The sequence below is a fragment of the Mus caroli genome, chromosome 2, assembly GCF_900094665.2.
Source record: "Mus caroli chromosome 2, CAROLI_EIJ_v1.1, whole genome shotgun sequence".
In the NCBI taxonomy this organism is placed as follows: Eukaryota; Metazoa; Chordata; class Mammalia; order Rodentia; family Muridae; genus Mus; species Mus caroli.
The window spans coordinates 12,770,374-12,786,517 of record NC_034571.1 but is presented as its reverse complement, the minus strand read 5'-3'; the positions used below and the strand labels follow the sequence as shown (position 1 = coordinate 12,786,517).

The 16,144-nt window shown below is 38.4% G+C and overlaps 1 protein-coding gene across 1 annotated transcript in view; it reads right to left on the bottom strand.

Moving 5' to 3' along the window:
- Positions 1 to 16,144, bottom strand: part of Malrd1 (MAM and LDL receptor class A domain containing 1) — a 667,530-nt gene that overhangs the window by 30,071 nt on the left and 621,315 nt on the right. Inside the window, exons 36-37 of the mRNA XM_021156265.1 lie at positions 5,263 to 5,342; positions 5,076 to 5,172 (exon numbers count right to left, since the gene is read on the bottom strand). Of these exons, the coding sequence (XP_021011924.1) occupies positions 5,076 to 5,172; positions 5,263 to 5,342 (177 nt within the window). The remainder of the gene's footprint in view (positions 1 to 5,075; positions 5,173 to 5,262; positions 5,343 to 16,144) is intronic.

The following is a 16,144-nucleotide window of genomic DNA, read 5'->3' as shown; positions in this document are numbered from 1 at the left end:
CCCCCACCCCACCTGACCTCTAAACTCCCTGGGTCCTCCAGTCTCTTGAAGGTTAGGTACACCATCTCTGAATGAATACAGATCCGGAAGTCCTATACTGTATGTGTGTTTGGGGCCCTCATATCAGCTGGTGTATGCTGCTTGATTGGTGGTCCAGGGTTTGAGATCTCAAGGGTCCAGATTAATTGAGACTGCTGGTCTGCCTACAGGATCACCCTTCTCCTCAGCTTCTTTCAGCCTTTCCTAATTCAACAACAGGAGTCAGCAGCTTCTGCCCATTGGATGGGTTCAAATATTTGTATCTGACTCTTTCAGCTGCTTGTTGGGTCTTTCAGAGGGCTGTCATGAGAAGTCCCTTTTTGTGAACACTCCATAGCCTCAGTAATAGTATCAAGTCTTGGGGCCTCCCCTTGAGCTGAATCCCACTTTGGGCCTGTCACTGGACCTTCTTTTCTTTAGGCTTCTCTCCATTTCCATCCCTGTAATTCTTTTAGACAGGAACAATTATGGGTCAGAGATGTAGAGGTTTCTTAATAATTTAATGAGGACTTGGAGTCATGTCTAAATTGTTAAGGTGCCTGTCATGCCAACATGAATATCTGAGTTCAGGTTCCTAATACCCACATAAAAGATGGATAGAACATAGATGAATTCCTAGTGCTTGTTGTATAGCCAGCCTATCTGAATTGATGAGACATGGTAAGTAAGAGATCTTGTCTCAGAAATAAGGTGTTGTGGAACAAGCCTTAAATCCAATCAGAAAATGGGCCTATTCATCCAAGGATCATATCTTAATTGGATGTTAGTTATTGTAATTCAAATGGATCATGGGTAGTCAAAGCTATTGAATATTTTTATTCCCTATTAGTGTTGTGAATAGCATCTTCCAGTATTATGAAAACAAGCCAGTAAGAATGAATCTTCCATGTTAGTTTCAGCTTTATTTATTTACTTCCTATGACTCAAGTAAGCATATGATGCCTTCAACAATACAACCTTACTTACAAGTTCTGGTGGATAATTAAGACAAAATGATATAGCTTATATTGGGATACACTGAGGCCTCATTGATCAGTAACTTCAAGGGAGTCAACCTTGGAAATGTGCTTTTGTTTTCTGATAGCTTAAGATGCTAAGGACAGGCACTGTCAACCACATTTAAGGTAATTAAGACAGAACACTGCTAAGTACACTCAAATCCTTGGTTGAGTTTAGGTCACAGACTCTAGAGCAGAATCTACTACTATTGGTTTGGTATGGGACATAGTATTAAACTGCCCATTTATCTTCCCTAAGTACTCATATATTAGCCTATATATTAGAGCAGCTTTCAGTCTTCATCAGAGTAGTTTCATTTTAAATTAAATGACAATTAATACAAAGATATGCAACTAATAAAAGTGTAGAGAGTAAGAGACTGTGGAGTGCTCAGTTGGTCCCAGTCAGCTGTCTATGTCATATTTCTCACACAAGATTTACTACTCATTCTGATAGCAGGACTGGAAGATTGAAGTAAGTATGGGTAGTAGGTGACTGCTGTGACAGTCTTCTTGAGACATGGCATAGCATTAAACACACACCCCACAGAAGCTGTGGTTGAAAGGACCATACCTGTATAACATCAAGCCAGTCAAATGTCTAGCATGGGTGAAGGAAGGATTGCTAAAGGCAAAGTCCATCCCCTGAGAGTCTGGGGTAAGTTTTGGAAATCAGAAATAGGGAACATACAGACAAGGAAGAGAATGGAAAATTGGAAAAAAAAACCCCAAAAAACAGAAGGACTTATTTGAAGGTTCCTGCACAGAAATGTAGATACTCCAATAAAGAGGTTGGCCTTGCTCTATCACAAGAGGCCAGCCTTTTCAACCCAGTGCCCAGCTTCTGGAAGGATGTACATGGAGCTCTGAAGGAAGAAGGACATGCCTACTCTACCATTCAAGGCAGTTGAATCAAGGAAATGTGGAAATCTTGAAACATATTGGAAAATATTAAAATAAGTGAAGTAACCCAGGCTCAAAGAGACAAACAACATATGTTCTTTCTATAAGAAAAAAGTTTCTAATTTTCATGTGTGTTTTATTTATGTGGGCATAATTTTGTTAAGACGCCATGAAACCAGAAGCCAGAAAGGGGCTGATGCCCAGGATATGAGGAAATTTATGCTTTGGGGGAAAAGTAGACATACAAAATACATGTGACCTGAAAGTGGAAGGGAAGATACTAGGGTGTAACATGTCTAATCAAGGATCAGGAAGGCGGTCTGGGAGAGGGGAGTGATGCCAACATAAACTACGCAAACTTTCTACTTTGAATGTGAATTTAAAAAAATAAATAATTAAAAGCAGGAAGAAACCAAACACAAAAGGGTTGGGGAATGCCTGCACCCTAGAATGTGCAAAGTCTGGTGTGTCACAAAGATAGCCACAAACAAAGGAACAAAAGAAAAAAAACCTTGAATATGTTTTTCTGTTATATTTGGCCATCTGATTGACAAATCTTTCACTTCATCCATATTCTCTCAACTACCTTTCTTCTTAGTCCACCTTTCAGATCTCGACCCATCATCACATATCATGACCCTAACTTTGTGTCTGTTTTTCCTGTTTTAACACTGAACTGAATCTTCTTTGAAGCCATAGTAACCACCTCCTCTCCCCAGCCCTTTCTTGGTGTAGCCTTAACATCTAAGCCTGGCTTCCAGCTTCGGGGCGGGGGTGGGGTGGGGTGGTGAATCTCTGAGTTTAGATCTGAAACAGCACCATCCTCTTTTGTTAGATTTGATTTCATGTTGGAGACAGAAGCTGGGTCTTAGGAGACTATGGGAGGTAGGGAGGTGCCTTCTACTGCCTGAGGGTTACTATAACTCAGTTATTTTGGGTTTTGTTTGTCTGTGGATTTTTTTTCTGGTTATGGCCTTCATAACCAGATATTTGGCTTTCATCTGTGTACAGAAATGATTTGTTTTGTGTGTGTGATTCCTTTTAAATACTAAATGCCTTTTAAAAACAGAGGGAAAATTAAAATAAGATGGGTCAGAAAATAGAAGTTGACTTTAACAAAGGATGGAGGTGAAAAGCAAATGAAAAGGGTGGGTGAAAAACTCAAAGTAATGGAAGGGGGGCTGGCTAAGTCAGTGGAGTGCCTTGGTGCAAGCTTAAGGACCAGAGTTCAGATCCCTTGTAATATACTGGCAATTAAGCATATGCTGTTAATCCCTATATGAAGTGGCTGGTATGATATGTGGGGAGACAACAGACTCACTTAAAATTGTCAGATAAGCCCAGGTTCAGTGAGAGATGCCATCTCAATAATGAGGCAGAGAATAATTGAAGAAAGCATCCCACACTGACTTATGTCATTTACACAGATGCATGTATCTGTACACACATGTACACATTCCCATAAGAACACACACACACACACACATACACACACACACACACACACACACACACACACACACCACAAAACATACAAAAACAGGCACGGCAAAGGACAGGTGACTGTCATACTGTGGCATAGGGCCACCAAAATGTACTTGCAAAAATTTTAAGTAGCCTTAAGTTATAGACTGTATGAAATGATCTGGAGAACGTGAGAATTTAGGACTGTGCTAAGTGACAACTGCTTTATGCACTACAGTCATTAGCTTCATGTGTCACTGTGGTCAGGTACTGCCAGTCCTTTGCTTAAAAAAATGACCTGGATGTTTCTATGAAAGCATTTGTTTAAACTTGGCCAAAATATACTGTCAATTGACTTTAAGTAAAGTGGGTTTACTTTAATTCAAATAAAGGAACTTTTTTTTAAACTTACTTACCCACAGTGTGGGTATCCCTCAAAGGAGGAGGAGAAGGAGGAAGAGGGGGAGAGGAGGAGGAGGAAGAGGAGGAGGAGAAGGACAACACCTCTCTTAAGACAACTTGGAAAACCAGAGTTTCCAGCCTGTTGGCCTGTGCTATGGATTGTGGATTCAAGGCTGTGCCTTCAACTCTGACTTGAAATTCCAGTTTGCCACCCAGCTGTTCAGGCTTCTGGTTTGCCAGGCTTGACACTATCACCACATAGATACAACGGGAGAATCTCAACTTATTATGTACATATATATTCTTACACACAACCAATGTTTCACTTAGGGCTTGTGAGTCTGTCTCTCCTTTATGTTAAAAGCTCTTAAGTCTAAACTGCTCTATATTAATACCTGTCTACAAATATTGCCCCGTTTATTTTTAAGGCACAGAAAACAATTGAAAATTGCTTCATGAATACAAACCTATTGATGGGACTGCATTTAAAATGTACTTTTTTTCATATGGCATACCATATTTTAAACCATATTCCCCTTACTTCATGACACGGATATGAGTATTTGCTAACTAATATGATTGGAGTTTATGATTAGAGTTGGAGAACTTAGAGTGTCTCATCAAGCAAGTCAAAGGAATAATTTAAGGAAAATATCTTGTCATTCATTGCTCTGAGATATCTTTGTGTCACATGTCTAAGTGACCACTAAGTCAGGCATACAGAACATGACATATCTTTTAAAATGTCATGCCTTCTTAGGGAAGTCCTTATCTTGATGAGTTTCTGGAAGTCAGCTCCTTTTACTATTTGTATGACCTGTAGTTTACCCCAGGGATGGGAAAATGTGACCTGTGTTGCAAATTCAAAGTGTTTTTAACAGCTCTGTGCATTTGAAGAGGCTCTAAGTTAGGCATGAATTCAGCTTTTCAGTCCAGCAGATCTTAGCCTCTGGTCTATGTGTTGTTTCTTGGAGAATGGAAGTTTTGGCCTGAAACAGAGGTGCTGAGAAGATAGTCTCTCTGTGTAAGCTAGAAAGGGATCTTCTCTCAAATCTGTGACCATCTCTGGATACCATCATGATATAACATAACTAGATATTTTGAGGCTTGAATGATGTCCTATTTTTCTTATTGTAAGTAAGAAAAGAAACCTCAAAGTACAGAAATATAAGAACTTCTTCCAAAAGGAAGTGTGAGAGGAGGGCAGGGGTAATTTCAGGAATTTTCCTGCTGTTCACATTCCATTTAGAGTGGGAAGGCATGACTTACCTCATTGGTCTTCTTCTGATGCCAAGGCAACACAAGATGGCCACTGCAATATGAGTCAGAAGGAACCCAAATCCGATACCCAGCAGAGTCCATATGTCTAGAATTTCAAACCCACAAAAAAGATGATCATGATTCAAAAAAAAATTTAAAGATCCCAAGCTGTTCGTTTAATGATAATGTTACCTACAATTTTGAGTATGCACAAAACCCTCAGTAGAAAGGTTAGACCTGATGTGGCATCGATTCCCTGTCCATCCTTGTACACACCTGGAAAAGAAAAATCATATGAGATTTGAAAATAAAATAAAAACAAAACAGAAGAAGAAAAGTTAAGCAGAATTGTAGTGACACTGATCATAACTGAGATGCCAGGACCTAAAGGGACTATAAGAAAAGTGGCTTAGAGCTGGGCTTGGTGGAGCATGCCTTTAATCTCAGTACTCGGGAGGCAGAGGCAGGCAGATTTCTGAGTTCGAGGCCAGCCTGGTGTACAAAGTGAGTTCCAGGACAGCCAGGGCTATACAGATAAACGCTGTCTGGAAAAACAAAAAACAAAAACAAAAATTCCAAAAAAAAACAAAACAAAAAGAAAAGAAAAAAAAGTGGCTTAGAAACCAAAATGAAACATTATCGTTCATATTTTGATACACTAGATTTTGTTGTAATCTATCCCCTTGTGGTTTTTGAAAAGCAGATAATGTCTTTCACTCAGCACTTTTTGTTGTTATTTTCAAATATTGACTCTTTTTTATTTTTTCACTAGGCTCCATTATTATTTGAAATGATTTCTCATTTGTCTCAAATTCAAAAGTACTTATACTTGGTGTCCATCTATCTTTATGTGTGCATGTCTTCATATAAGCATGGCGCAGGTAGACAACTTTGTGTATTCCTCTGGTGCCATTCATCTAATTTTGAAATAGAATCTCTCACAGACCAGAAACTTGATATGGAAGCTCAGGTGGAGGACTGGGAAAACTCAGGATCCATGGGCCTCTGCTTCCTTAGGGCTGGGAGTCCAAGTGCTCCAAGCTTCACTTTTTAAAGATGGTGTATAGGGCTCCTCATGCTTAAAAGGCAAACATGTGACCATCCAACTCCCTCTCCAGCACTCATGTATTTGTCAGTGAAGTGGCTGAGTTCTGTGCAGTAACTAATGCATCAATTCAATGTATACATTAGCATACAGATAAAGCAGAATACAAATGTATTTATCATCACAAGGGGGTGTTTCTTTAATCACTTAGATTCACAATTACTTTATATTAATATCAGTTGTACTTTAGCAAAAAATGTGCAGATTAACCACACTGCTGTCATTTACTTTATTCAGAAATGGTAAAACTGTTCACACTGGAATAGTGGAATAGATTATCCTCAGAACACCACAGTCTGCAAGCAGATTGCTTGTCTAAGGGACATGTTTGTCCATTTGTTTATGACAGGGTTTCTCTCTCTCTCTTTCTTTCCCTCTCTCTCTCTAGCACTGACTGATCTGTAATTCATTATTTAGACCTTGCTGGATTTGATCTCACAGAAATCCACCTGCCTTTGTCTCTCAAGTGTTAGGATTAAAGGCCAGTGCCATCATGCCCAGAAGAACATTTTTATTTCTAAGCAATTTTTCCTGGCATAATGAGTCCCCAAATGAGCATGGAAGTTAATATCCATGTTCTTATTTAGTAGAAACAATGCAAAAGATTTCTGCTAGATGTCCTGCAAATTCATGGAATGTGCTACAAAATAAGTTTAAAATTAACTTTTGAATATGTGCATTTAAACCTGTGTGTCAGAAGCATTGCTTACTATGCTGGCTAGTTTTATGTCAACTTAACACAAGAGAAGAGAGAGCCTCAGCTGAGAAAATGCCTCCTTAAGATGGGCTGTAAACAAGCCTGTAGCGCATTGATAATGATAGATATGGGAGGGCCTAGCCGATTGCGACTGAGGCCACATTTAGGCTGCAGGTCCCAGGTTCCTTCCAAAAGCAGACTGAGCAAGCCAGTAAGCAATACTCCTCTATGGCTTCTGTCTTCCTGACCTGTTTAAGTTTTTGTTCTGACTTCCTTTGATAATGGACAGTGGTATGGAAGAGTAAATCAAATATGCCTTTCATCCCCAACTTTCTAACTAGGACACTGTGAACGTACGATTTCTGCCAATCTCCCTTCTAAATCTGAAAAGTTGGTGATTGAAAGCAATTTTTTCTCAAAAATGGAATTGAACTAAATTAAAAAGCCCTATTTATAAGGTTCTAGCAGGTCATTAGACAACTCTCCCTTGTTAAGTTAATATTCCTTAAAAAGCAGGATTTACACAAAATTTGATAATTTTGAAGTTTCTGAATTTCAGATAGATCCAAGGAGCTGAAGGGGTCTGTAACCCTATAGGAGGGACAACTATATGAACCAACCAGTAACCCCTGAGCTCGTGTCTCTATCTGCATATGTAGCAGAAGATGGCCTAATCGGCCATCATTGGGAGGAGAGGCCCTTGGTCTTGCAAAGATTATATGCCCCAGTACAGGTGAATGCCAGGGCCAGGAAGCATGAGTGGGTGGGTTAGGGAGTAGGGCCGGGGGGTGGGGATAGGGGACTTTCGGGACAGCATTTGAATTGTAAATGAAGAAAATATCTAATAAAAACAAAGAAAATAGATTTATTGAATTTGGAGTATTTAGTTTCTATTCTCACAATACTTAAAACTGTAAGTCTTTTTTGTCTCCTTGACAGTCCTCATTTAACAATGAGTGCTATATGGCAATCTTTACATGTGGATGCCAGTGTGGCTGACAGTGCATTCTGTGTGAATTCACTACATTCCTTAGGATACCAAGAGTGACATAATTCTGATGTTAGGCTTACAGAATCTCTATTTCAAGCAAACACTTTATATTTGAATATTTCTACTGAGATAAATTCTATGGAAATATCTGAGAATGTCACTTGAAAAAAATAACGGGAAAACCAAAGCATATAGAGAGCATAAATGATTCTCATCAGGTGTCTGAATGTTTGTGTATCACTTCATCATTTGTCTGTGTCTGCTGTCCATCTACCTATATGCTTAGACAGGGGTATTACATAGAACCTGGAGAAGTGAACTCAGAGGAGGAAGGAGAAGAGATGTTTACAGGGCTGCAGAGAGAATTCAGAACACTTAATGTGTTTTCATCTCTGTTTCTCAAACAAAGCCTCCTCTATGGAAAAACCAGTGTGAAGTAGTTATGGCCATTTGATCTGTAGACTTCTGTTTCCATGGCAGGGTGATCCTCTGCCTTTGAACCAGATTCTGAGACAGCATCAATGCCATGCAAGGATGATATCTGACCATTCTTCCAGCAACAACACACAAATATATTTTTTCTGCCTTTCTTTGAGAACTATAGTCAGGAAGGTAATGACGAATATTCTTTCTGTTCTACCTACAGTCAAGTAGACTCATTTTCTCCAAGCTTACCATACATCCTATTAAATATCACTAAGATGATTTTAGAAGATACTAGCATTTATTTCCTCATCATTTTTATAGTCAGTAGAATTAGAATAACAAATGAAAGACAAAACAATGTCTAACACCTCAGAATAAAGATTGTTTCCAAATTTAGTAGTGTATGAGGGGATTATATACTTGTCAGAGGTGAAGGGTCAAGTCCCTTGTAGTAGAAATGAGTCAGGAAAAGTGGATGAGCTATGGAGTTGGAATAGTGTGCTTCAGTTATACAGCTAAGAACCAAAGAAGAAATGTCCAGACACGGACAGTCTAGTCTCAGAGACAGAATCTGGGTGGATGGCCCAGCAGCTTGGCAAGTCTGGAACTGTTGCATAATTATGTGAAGCTAGAAACTTGTTCCAACAGGGAATAGGACAAACGCTCATCATACACCTTGACAATTAATGACCAAAATGTTCCTTATAGGAATTTTTTAACTACTTTATGTTTAGGCAAGACTGAAAGCAAACATGTTTTTATCTCTCGTGTCTTGCCAAAGTATATATGAAGGCCATGGGTGTTTTGTAATATCTATGCTTATCTAATATATATCTTTCTAATTTAGACTGCTTGAATACTAACAACTCTTTGTCTGTCCCTCTGTCCTACCCTCCCTACCTCAGTGTTATCTCCCTAGTTTTTCATGCAAAAAGAAGGAAAAGTAAGTCTAATAACTGAGTGGTTAATTATATTATTTTTAAATGCATTTAACAAGTGTTTATTTTATTCAAAGTGACCACATAAAAAATACACAGAAATCTGATCTATTTAGTTTTATGCATCTGACAGTTACATTGTACATATAGTACACCTTACATTTCAGTTTTCTTCTTATAACTCTTCAAGTTCCAACTATGACCCACATATAGTGAGCATCGTAGGTAGTTGCCCAAAGTTCATTTCACCAAATCCCTGAGCATAGCCCTGGGGCTCATTATAGTTAATGTTAATTCTGTTCTCCTGTGAGGGGTTGTGAACAAGGAATGAGTCAGCAGTCAGGTGATTCCTGTAAACCTGCTTCCACCTTAATTTGTAAAAATAAAGGAGAGCTGATGATTGGGCAGAAGAGCTGAAGGTCGGGAGAGAGCAAAAGAAGAAAATGGCAGGGAGAGAGGATTTAGAGGAGGAGGAGGGGGGGAGGGGGAGGGGAGGAGGAGGAGGAAGAGGAGGAAAAGTGAAGCAGAAGCACATGGTCTGGAGAAACTGCAATTTCTAAGGGGTCTCATAGATGCGGTAGACCTGCCCAATCTAGGCACACAGCATGTATTCATATTAATTGAGTCATGTTTTCATTGCCAGGGCTTATTTGGGTTGGAGACTTACCACTACAAATTGCTTGGTATTAAATCTACATAGCTTTCCTTTGATTTGCATGGAAAGTGACCTCTCTGACCTCTAGTACTGCCATGTCCTCCTTATAATGAAGCGGGCATCAGCACACATATTCACTACTAGCAGAGATGGGCTTATAGATAAACATAGACATACATCTAGGGAGGTGCTTGGTAACAAGAGGTTATGCTTTGATGACTTTATATCCTTAAAGAAATTCTTCCTCAACTCTGATGTGAAAGAGGAAGCATGCTTTGAGCTCTGTTGCAAGCTCAGAGAGTCCCTTCAGTTTTCTGGAAAAGCCATTCTGAGAATGTGACTGACTAATAGGAAGAAAGAGTCCCTGGGAGATGGAGAAATAGTGGTCAACTCTGTAGTCTTCCCTCAGTTCAAGATTCAGTTCTCCATGGTTAGGCTTTGGATTTGAGTCTACATTTTCTAAAATCATGTTGACCACTATAATTTAAGATTTATTTCTTTTTAAATTCTTATTTATGTGTGTCTGTATGAGCATATGATACAGGTGTTCTGGACCCACAGTGGCCAGAAGAGTTCATTGAGTTCTCTGGAGCTGGAGTTAGCACAGTTGTGCTCCAAACTCTGTCCTCTGGAAAAGAACAGGAGCAGAGTGGATTTTGGTATATCACCGATGAGACCTTTAACTGAGCATTATAGAAGATGTTCTTGTGTCCTTAAACCAGTGGATCATAACTGCTAATGCACAGCTGTCACTCTTGCTAGGAGGAGCCAGGACCACTCCACAGTTAGTGTCCACATTAGCACGTTGCAAATTTGGACATATTTCTTCATCTCATCCTTGAAAAATGAATACATGGAGAAACAGAGTTTTATATCCCTCAGTAAAGTATGCTGAAAAACGTTCCACTATGGATCCTCAGACTCTCCTGTGCTGACCACAAATGCTTTCTTCCCTTGGTCTTTCTCATGTTAAAATGTGGAGCATAGTTGGATATGGCTATAATTGGCATTATAATTTTTATGTGTTAGAAAATAATGACTAGGAGAAATCTGATCTGGATTGTCTTAAGTCCATTTTTCTGTTCAAACCATAGCTGGAACATCTGAAAATACAGAAATGTAGTGCAAGTATGCACCTGGGAAGATGGAGACACAAAGGAAGTCTAAAACACTAGGTAAAAATAGACTGCTCTCTATTTCCACAGTTTTGTGAAGTCTAGACACTTCAGGCTCATTTATGAAAAGTTGTAATGAGAGTTTACAGGATTTATGGGAGAATTATACACAAAAAAGACACACAAGAGTACACTGTCTTATGTTGCTCCAAGCACTTGCAGACATAGTATTTTGCTTTTTCATATTTATCCTGGTCATGATTGTTTTCCACTGAACTTTGTTCTGTGTCCTAACAATCTGGTCTAACTAAATCCAGAAAGTGTTGACTCCAATCCCTTCAGTGACGTTTAACAACCATGTAAGAAGAACTAAGGTCATTGGCACATCTGATTTCAAGGTCTGACAAAAATGTCTCTAAACAGTATAACTTTTTAATTCTGGAAGCAAGTACACAGGCAAGGAAAATAGTTAGCTTTTGAATGTATTTCTTCCCAGTGCAATTTACCCTACAGAGAACATGGAGACACTTGGAGGTTTTTGCTCAAACTGAGTGTTTTCTGGTTGATGGGCTGGAACTGTATCAAGAAATGGATGTAGGAAGTACATTAACATCATGGATGAATTTACTGTAATAGGAAAAGAGAAAGTGGGAGGGACTATTGTATAATCTCTGAGCCACAGAATGCAGGAACTCCACAGTGAATTCCAGTGATTAATTTGCTTGGACTAATTTCCCCATGACTAATTAGCTTCAGCATGTTTCCTAAAATTCATAATATTAGGCAGAGCCCACCTGAAATAAAAAGATAAATATCCTCCATTCATGCATAAGGGTATGATTTTTTTATACAAAGAGGAGAAATAAAATATAATTAGATTCTTTTAGCTATAACCAACACACTAATCTTTCCTAAATTGCAGCAGGTCTTCTGCTATTAGCAGGTTCTGATCAAGGTGTCAGTGGAATAACTCATTTCTGGGTGTACTTGGCAACACCCATTCATTACTTTCCCACACCTGGAACACAAGCTCGTCTTGTCCTTCTTGTCATTTGTGTACACACCCCAGCTCATTTGTCACACTGCCAGGGCAAATAAGGAGCAGCCACACACTTACTGAGCTTGTGTTTATGCACTAATGTAGTAGGAAGAAGGTATGCCTTGGCTGTTTAAATGAACTGAATTGTGATCTCAAGCAATAGAATCAAGGTTAACTTATTTATAATTGTTCTAATAGATTTGAAGAAAACAGAAAGGAGTTCAGAGGCAGGGTTACTTCCTAAAGATATTGTTATATGAATATTTAAATTTAAAGACAATGCATACAACATTGAGATATCATCCAAAATCTGCCATGCCTTCTGAAAAATTGAGAATATGTGTATTTGTGTGATTTCCAATAAGTATGATTAAAAATGGATCTTTGACTTATTTAAAATGTCAAGCTCACCATGAAAAAAAATAAAATGAGCTCCATGCTTTAAAATACTGGTGATCTTTTGGTTGGTGGTTTAGTCCCTGGGAGCTCTGGGGGGGTCTGTTTGGTTGTATTGTTGTTCTTCCTATGGGATTGCAAACCCCTTCAGTGCCTTCAGTCCTATCTCTAACTCCTCCACTGGGGACCTCATGCTCAGTTCAATGGATGTCTATGAGCATCTGCCTCTGTATTTTTCTGGCTCTGGAAGAGCCTCTCAGGAGACAGCCATATCAGGCTCATAACAGCGAGCTCTTTTTGGCATTCACAATAGTATCTGGGTTTGATGACTGTATACGGGCTGGATCTCCAGGTGGTTACCCATGGCTCTAGCTGCATATGTAGCAGAGAATGGTCTTGTTGGGCATCAATGGGAGGAGAGGCCCTTGGTCCTATGAATGATCAATGCCCCATTGTAGGGAAATGACAGGGCAGGGAGGTAGGAGTGGGTGGGGGGTGTTGGAACACCCTCATAGAAACAGGGATAGGATAGGAGGTTTCTGGGTGGGAGACAGGGAAATGGGATAATATTTGAAATGTAAATAAAGAAAATATCCAATAAAAAATATTGGTGATGAGAAGACTGTGAATTCCCGGGGCTAATGAGAAGCTCTGTGTCATAAACAAGGATCCTGTGCAACATGCAACAATACCTGTGGTTGATCTGTGGCATACACATATACACCTCCATATATGAGTACATGCACACATGCACTTACACACTCTGTAGACACATGGACATACACACATCTGCTCCCCCACAGTCATACATAACACACTTTTGAGAAAAATGACAAATGACTCTATTTGTCCCTTCAATTTAATTGTAGTCATAGTGTGTCATTAACTTTTACCTCACAATCTGTTAATGTCCTCCAGCCCCATTGCATGCCTGCCCTTGGACCTGGCTAAAAGCCCCCACCACTTTGGTATGGGAACAGATCTCACCTGAGTTTCTGTTCTCCAGATATATGTCATATTATATAATTTCTTTGACATTTCAGTGGTCATAGAATCCTGTCAGATAAGATAGCTCTGTGTAGGAATACTTTCCTGAAATGGGCTTCACAGCTTTGATCTCAGTTTTAGTATAGCTCATAGTCCCCTTATACTTGTTCACAGTGCCTTCATTGAGAGATAGTCTTTCATTATCTAGGACTTTTCATGACCTTTGCTGCAAATGGCTGGAATATGCTCTCATACCTTATCTACCTAGATAGCTAGTATTTACTCCCTTAAGGCCAGAGACCAATTGTCACTGACCTCTGGAGAGTTTCTTTTATGTTCTAACATGACTTAGACATTCCAAGTTTGGCTCTATGCTGTCTTGACATCATACAATAATCACACAGTACTCCAGGAATCAGTTTCATGTTAACATCCTTCAAACTAAATTTGCTGAATGCAAGGTCTGTAGGTATTCACTCTTACAGGATCTAACTAGTTTCATTCTGTGTGTAAGTATTTGCTGAAAATATTCATTACCATCATCATAATAGCAGTTAATATTTGGATTATATATTGTAGTCATCAAAACACTTATCTTTTGTGCACACATAATCTTCTTTAAACTTTGGCATTGCTAGTTAAAACTTTAGCATGCCTTAGAGTTAACTGGGAGATTGGCCCAAGCACTAATTGATAAGCTCAGCTCTCAGAGTTTCAGATGCAATAATTGAGATGTGGTTCCTAACAGTTTCTCAGATGCTATTGACTCTTCTGTTCAGAAGGTTCCCTTTGGCAACCTCAGTCAGGGAACATTGTTTGAGGTTAAAATCAACCATTACTAACTCAGAGGAAAAAATGAAAAGATAGAACAATGGCTATTTATGCAATGAGTTCAGGTTCTTTAATCTTTCCTGAATTTTTGTCTTCATACTATATTTAATATTAGTAAAATTATCTAGTTCCTTATAAAACATTTTTTAGTTATCAGATTCTGTCCTTAGAGGATAATATTTGAAAGATACAAAGTATCTGCTCCTTTGTGGCTTTTATTGCAACTTGCACTTGAAATCTGCGTCAGGCTGCACAATGATGCATATGTAGGCTGCAAACCTGTTCAGAAGTTAGTTTCAATTATTACAATAAAGAAATAACTTTAATTACTTCTGAGGAGAGAGAAAATTGAAATTATGTTTCTGATGTTCAAACAGGTGTGTGATGTGCTGGCATAGTAGAAGCAGTGGAATGAAATAATTTTAAGTTAAAAATAGTACTGAATTTATGTTTTATAATTTCTATTTCTCCTGTTTCTTCTTGTTGTTATGGAGTAGTAAGTCTTCAGAGCTTCATGGGAAACAAAAGAAAAATGAAAGAAAGAAGAAATAATAATAAAGCGAATCCACAAACTGGACAACTGAAAGCAGACTACATGTCATTAGAAACTACACTCCTTTAAGACTACATTAGGTAAAGATATACCGCTTTGCTGAGGAATATTACTTCTAAAACAAAATAATTTGTGAGTATTATTTTTCTTCTCCCCATAGAGTCTAAAAATAATTTTCCTTTAAAAACATATTTTCAACTTAATTCTAGCAAGACCTTTATTCATACTTTGTCTTACACACTGAAATATACATGAGCGCACAAGCACAGTGTGGAGAGGTTTAAAATGGAGAAAGAATAAACCATGAGCTGCTGAGTCCTGGAAGAAATTTCACCAGCTGTATTGCTCACTAAGAAACTGTGGGAGTCTCAGACTCACTTTGACCTTTTGGTAAAGAAAGGGAGGCTTTACTTCAGAGTACAAAATCAAAAATCTTCCCGGGGCTTTATGGAAACTGAAGAAAGATTCCCAACTCAATATTCTGCTTTTTGAGAAATTATTCTTGAGTGCTTTCTGTTTTTTTTATCTTTATTATAGGCAACCTCATCACCAGATTATATTCTTTCTGGCCTCCAAAGAGACTGTAAGTGCTAATTCAGTTTTGGAAATCTTATAAATTTTAAGGACAATGGGCCATTTCACTCTTTCCAAGAAATTCTTGAAGTGAAGAAGGTGGGAAAGAAATTATAAAAAAGAAAGAAAGAAACAAACAAACAAAATATTTTTAAAACATTGGAAAAGCAATGGGGTTCATGTAATAAACTGACTTTACCATAAGGTCTTAGGTTTGCACAGTTTCTGTCATAATGAACCCTGTTACCAAGTCTTTACCCCATCTCATACACAGAAAAACAAGTGCTTCTTGTTCTACTAAAGATGTACATATATGTATTTCCTAATGGTTTTATAATATTTGTCAGAAAGCAGATTCACATTTGTATGCAGTGACAACTGATATTTAGCAAATATTGCTTCTCTTTGTACTGCTATATACTTAACTATGTTTTAGCATATTAGTATATATATATATATATGCATATATATGCATATATATGTGTGTGCATCATGCAAACATACTGTTGTAACTAGTGAAATATGTTTTCATTTGATTTGCATATTTATAGCAATACAAGATTTTCAAAGTTCACATAAAACTCAAGTATTTGTCAAAATGTATGTACTATCAATTAGGTATTAAAATTTAGCCGGGCGTGGTGGCGCACACTTTTAATCCCAGCACTCAGGAGGCAGAGGCAGGCGGATTTCTGAGTTCAAGGCCAACCTGGTCTACAAAGTGAGTTCCAGGACAGCCAGGGCTATACAGAGAAACCCTGTCTCAAAAACC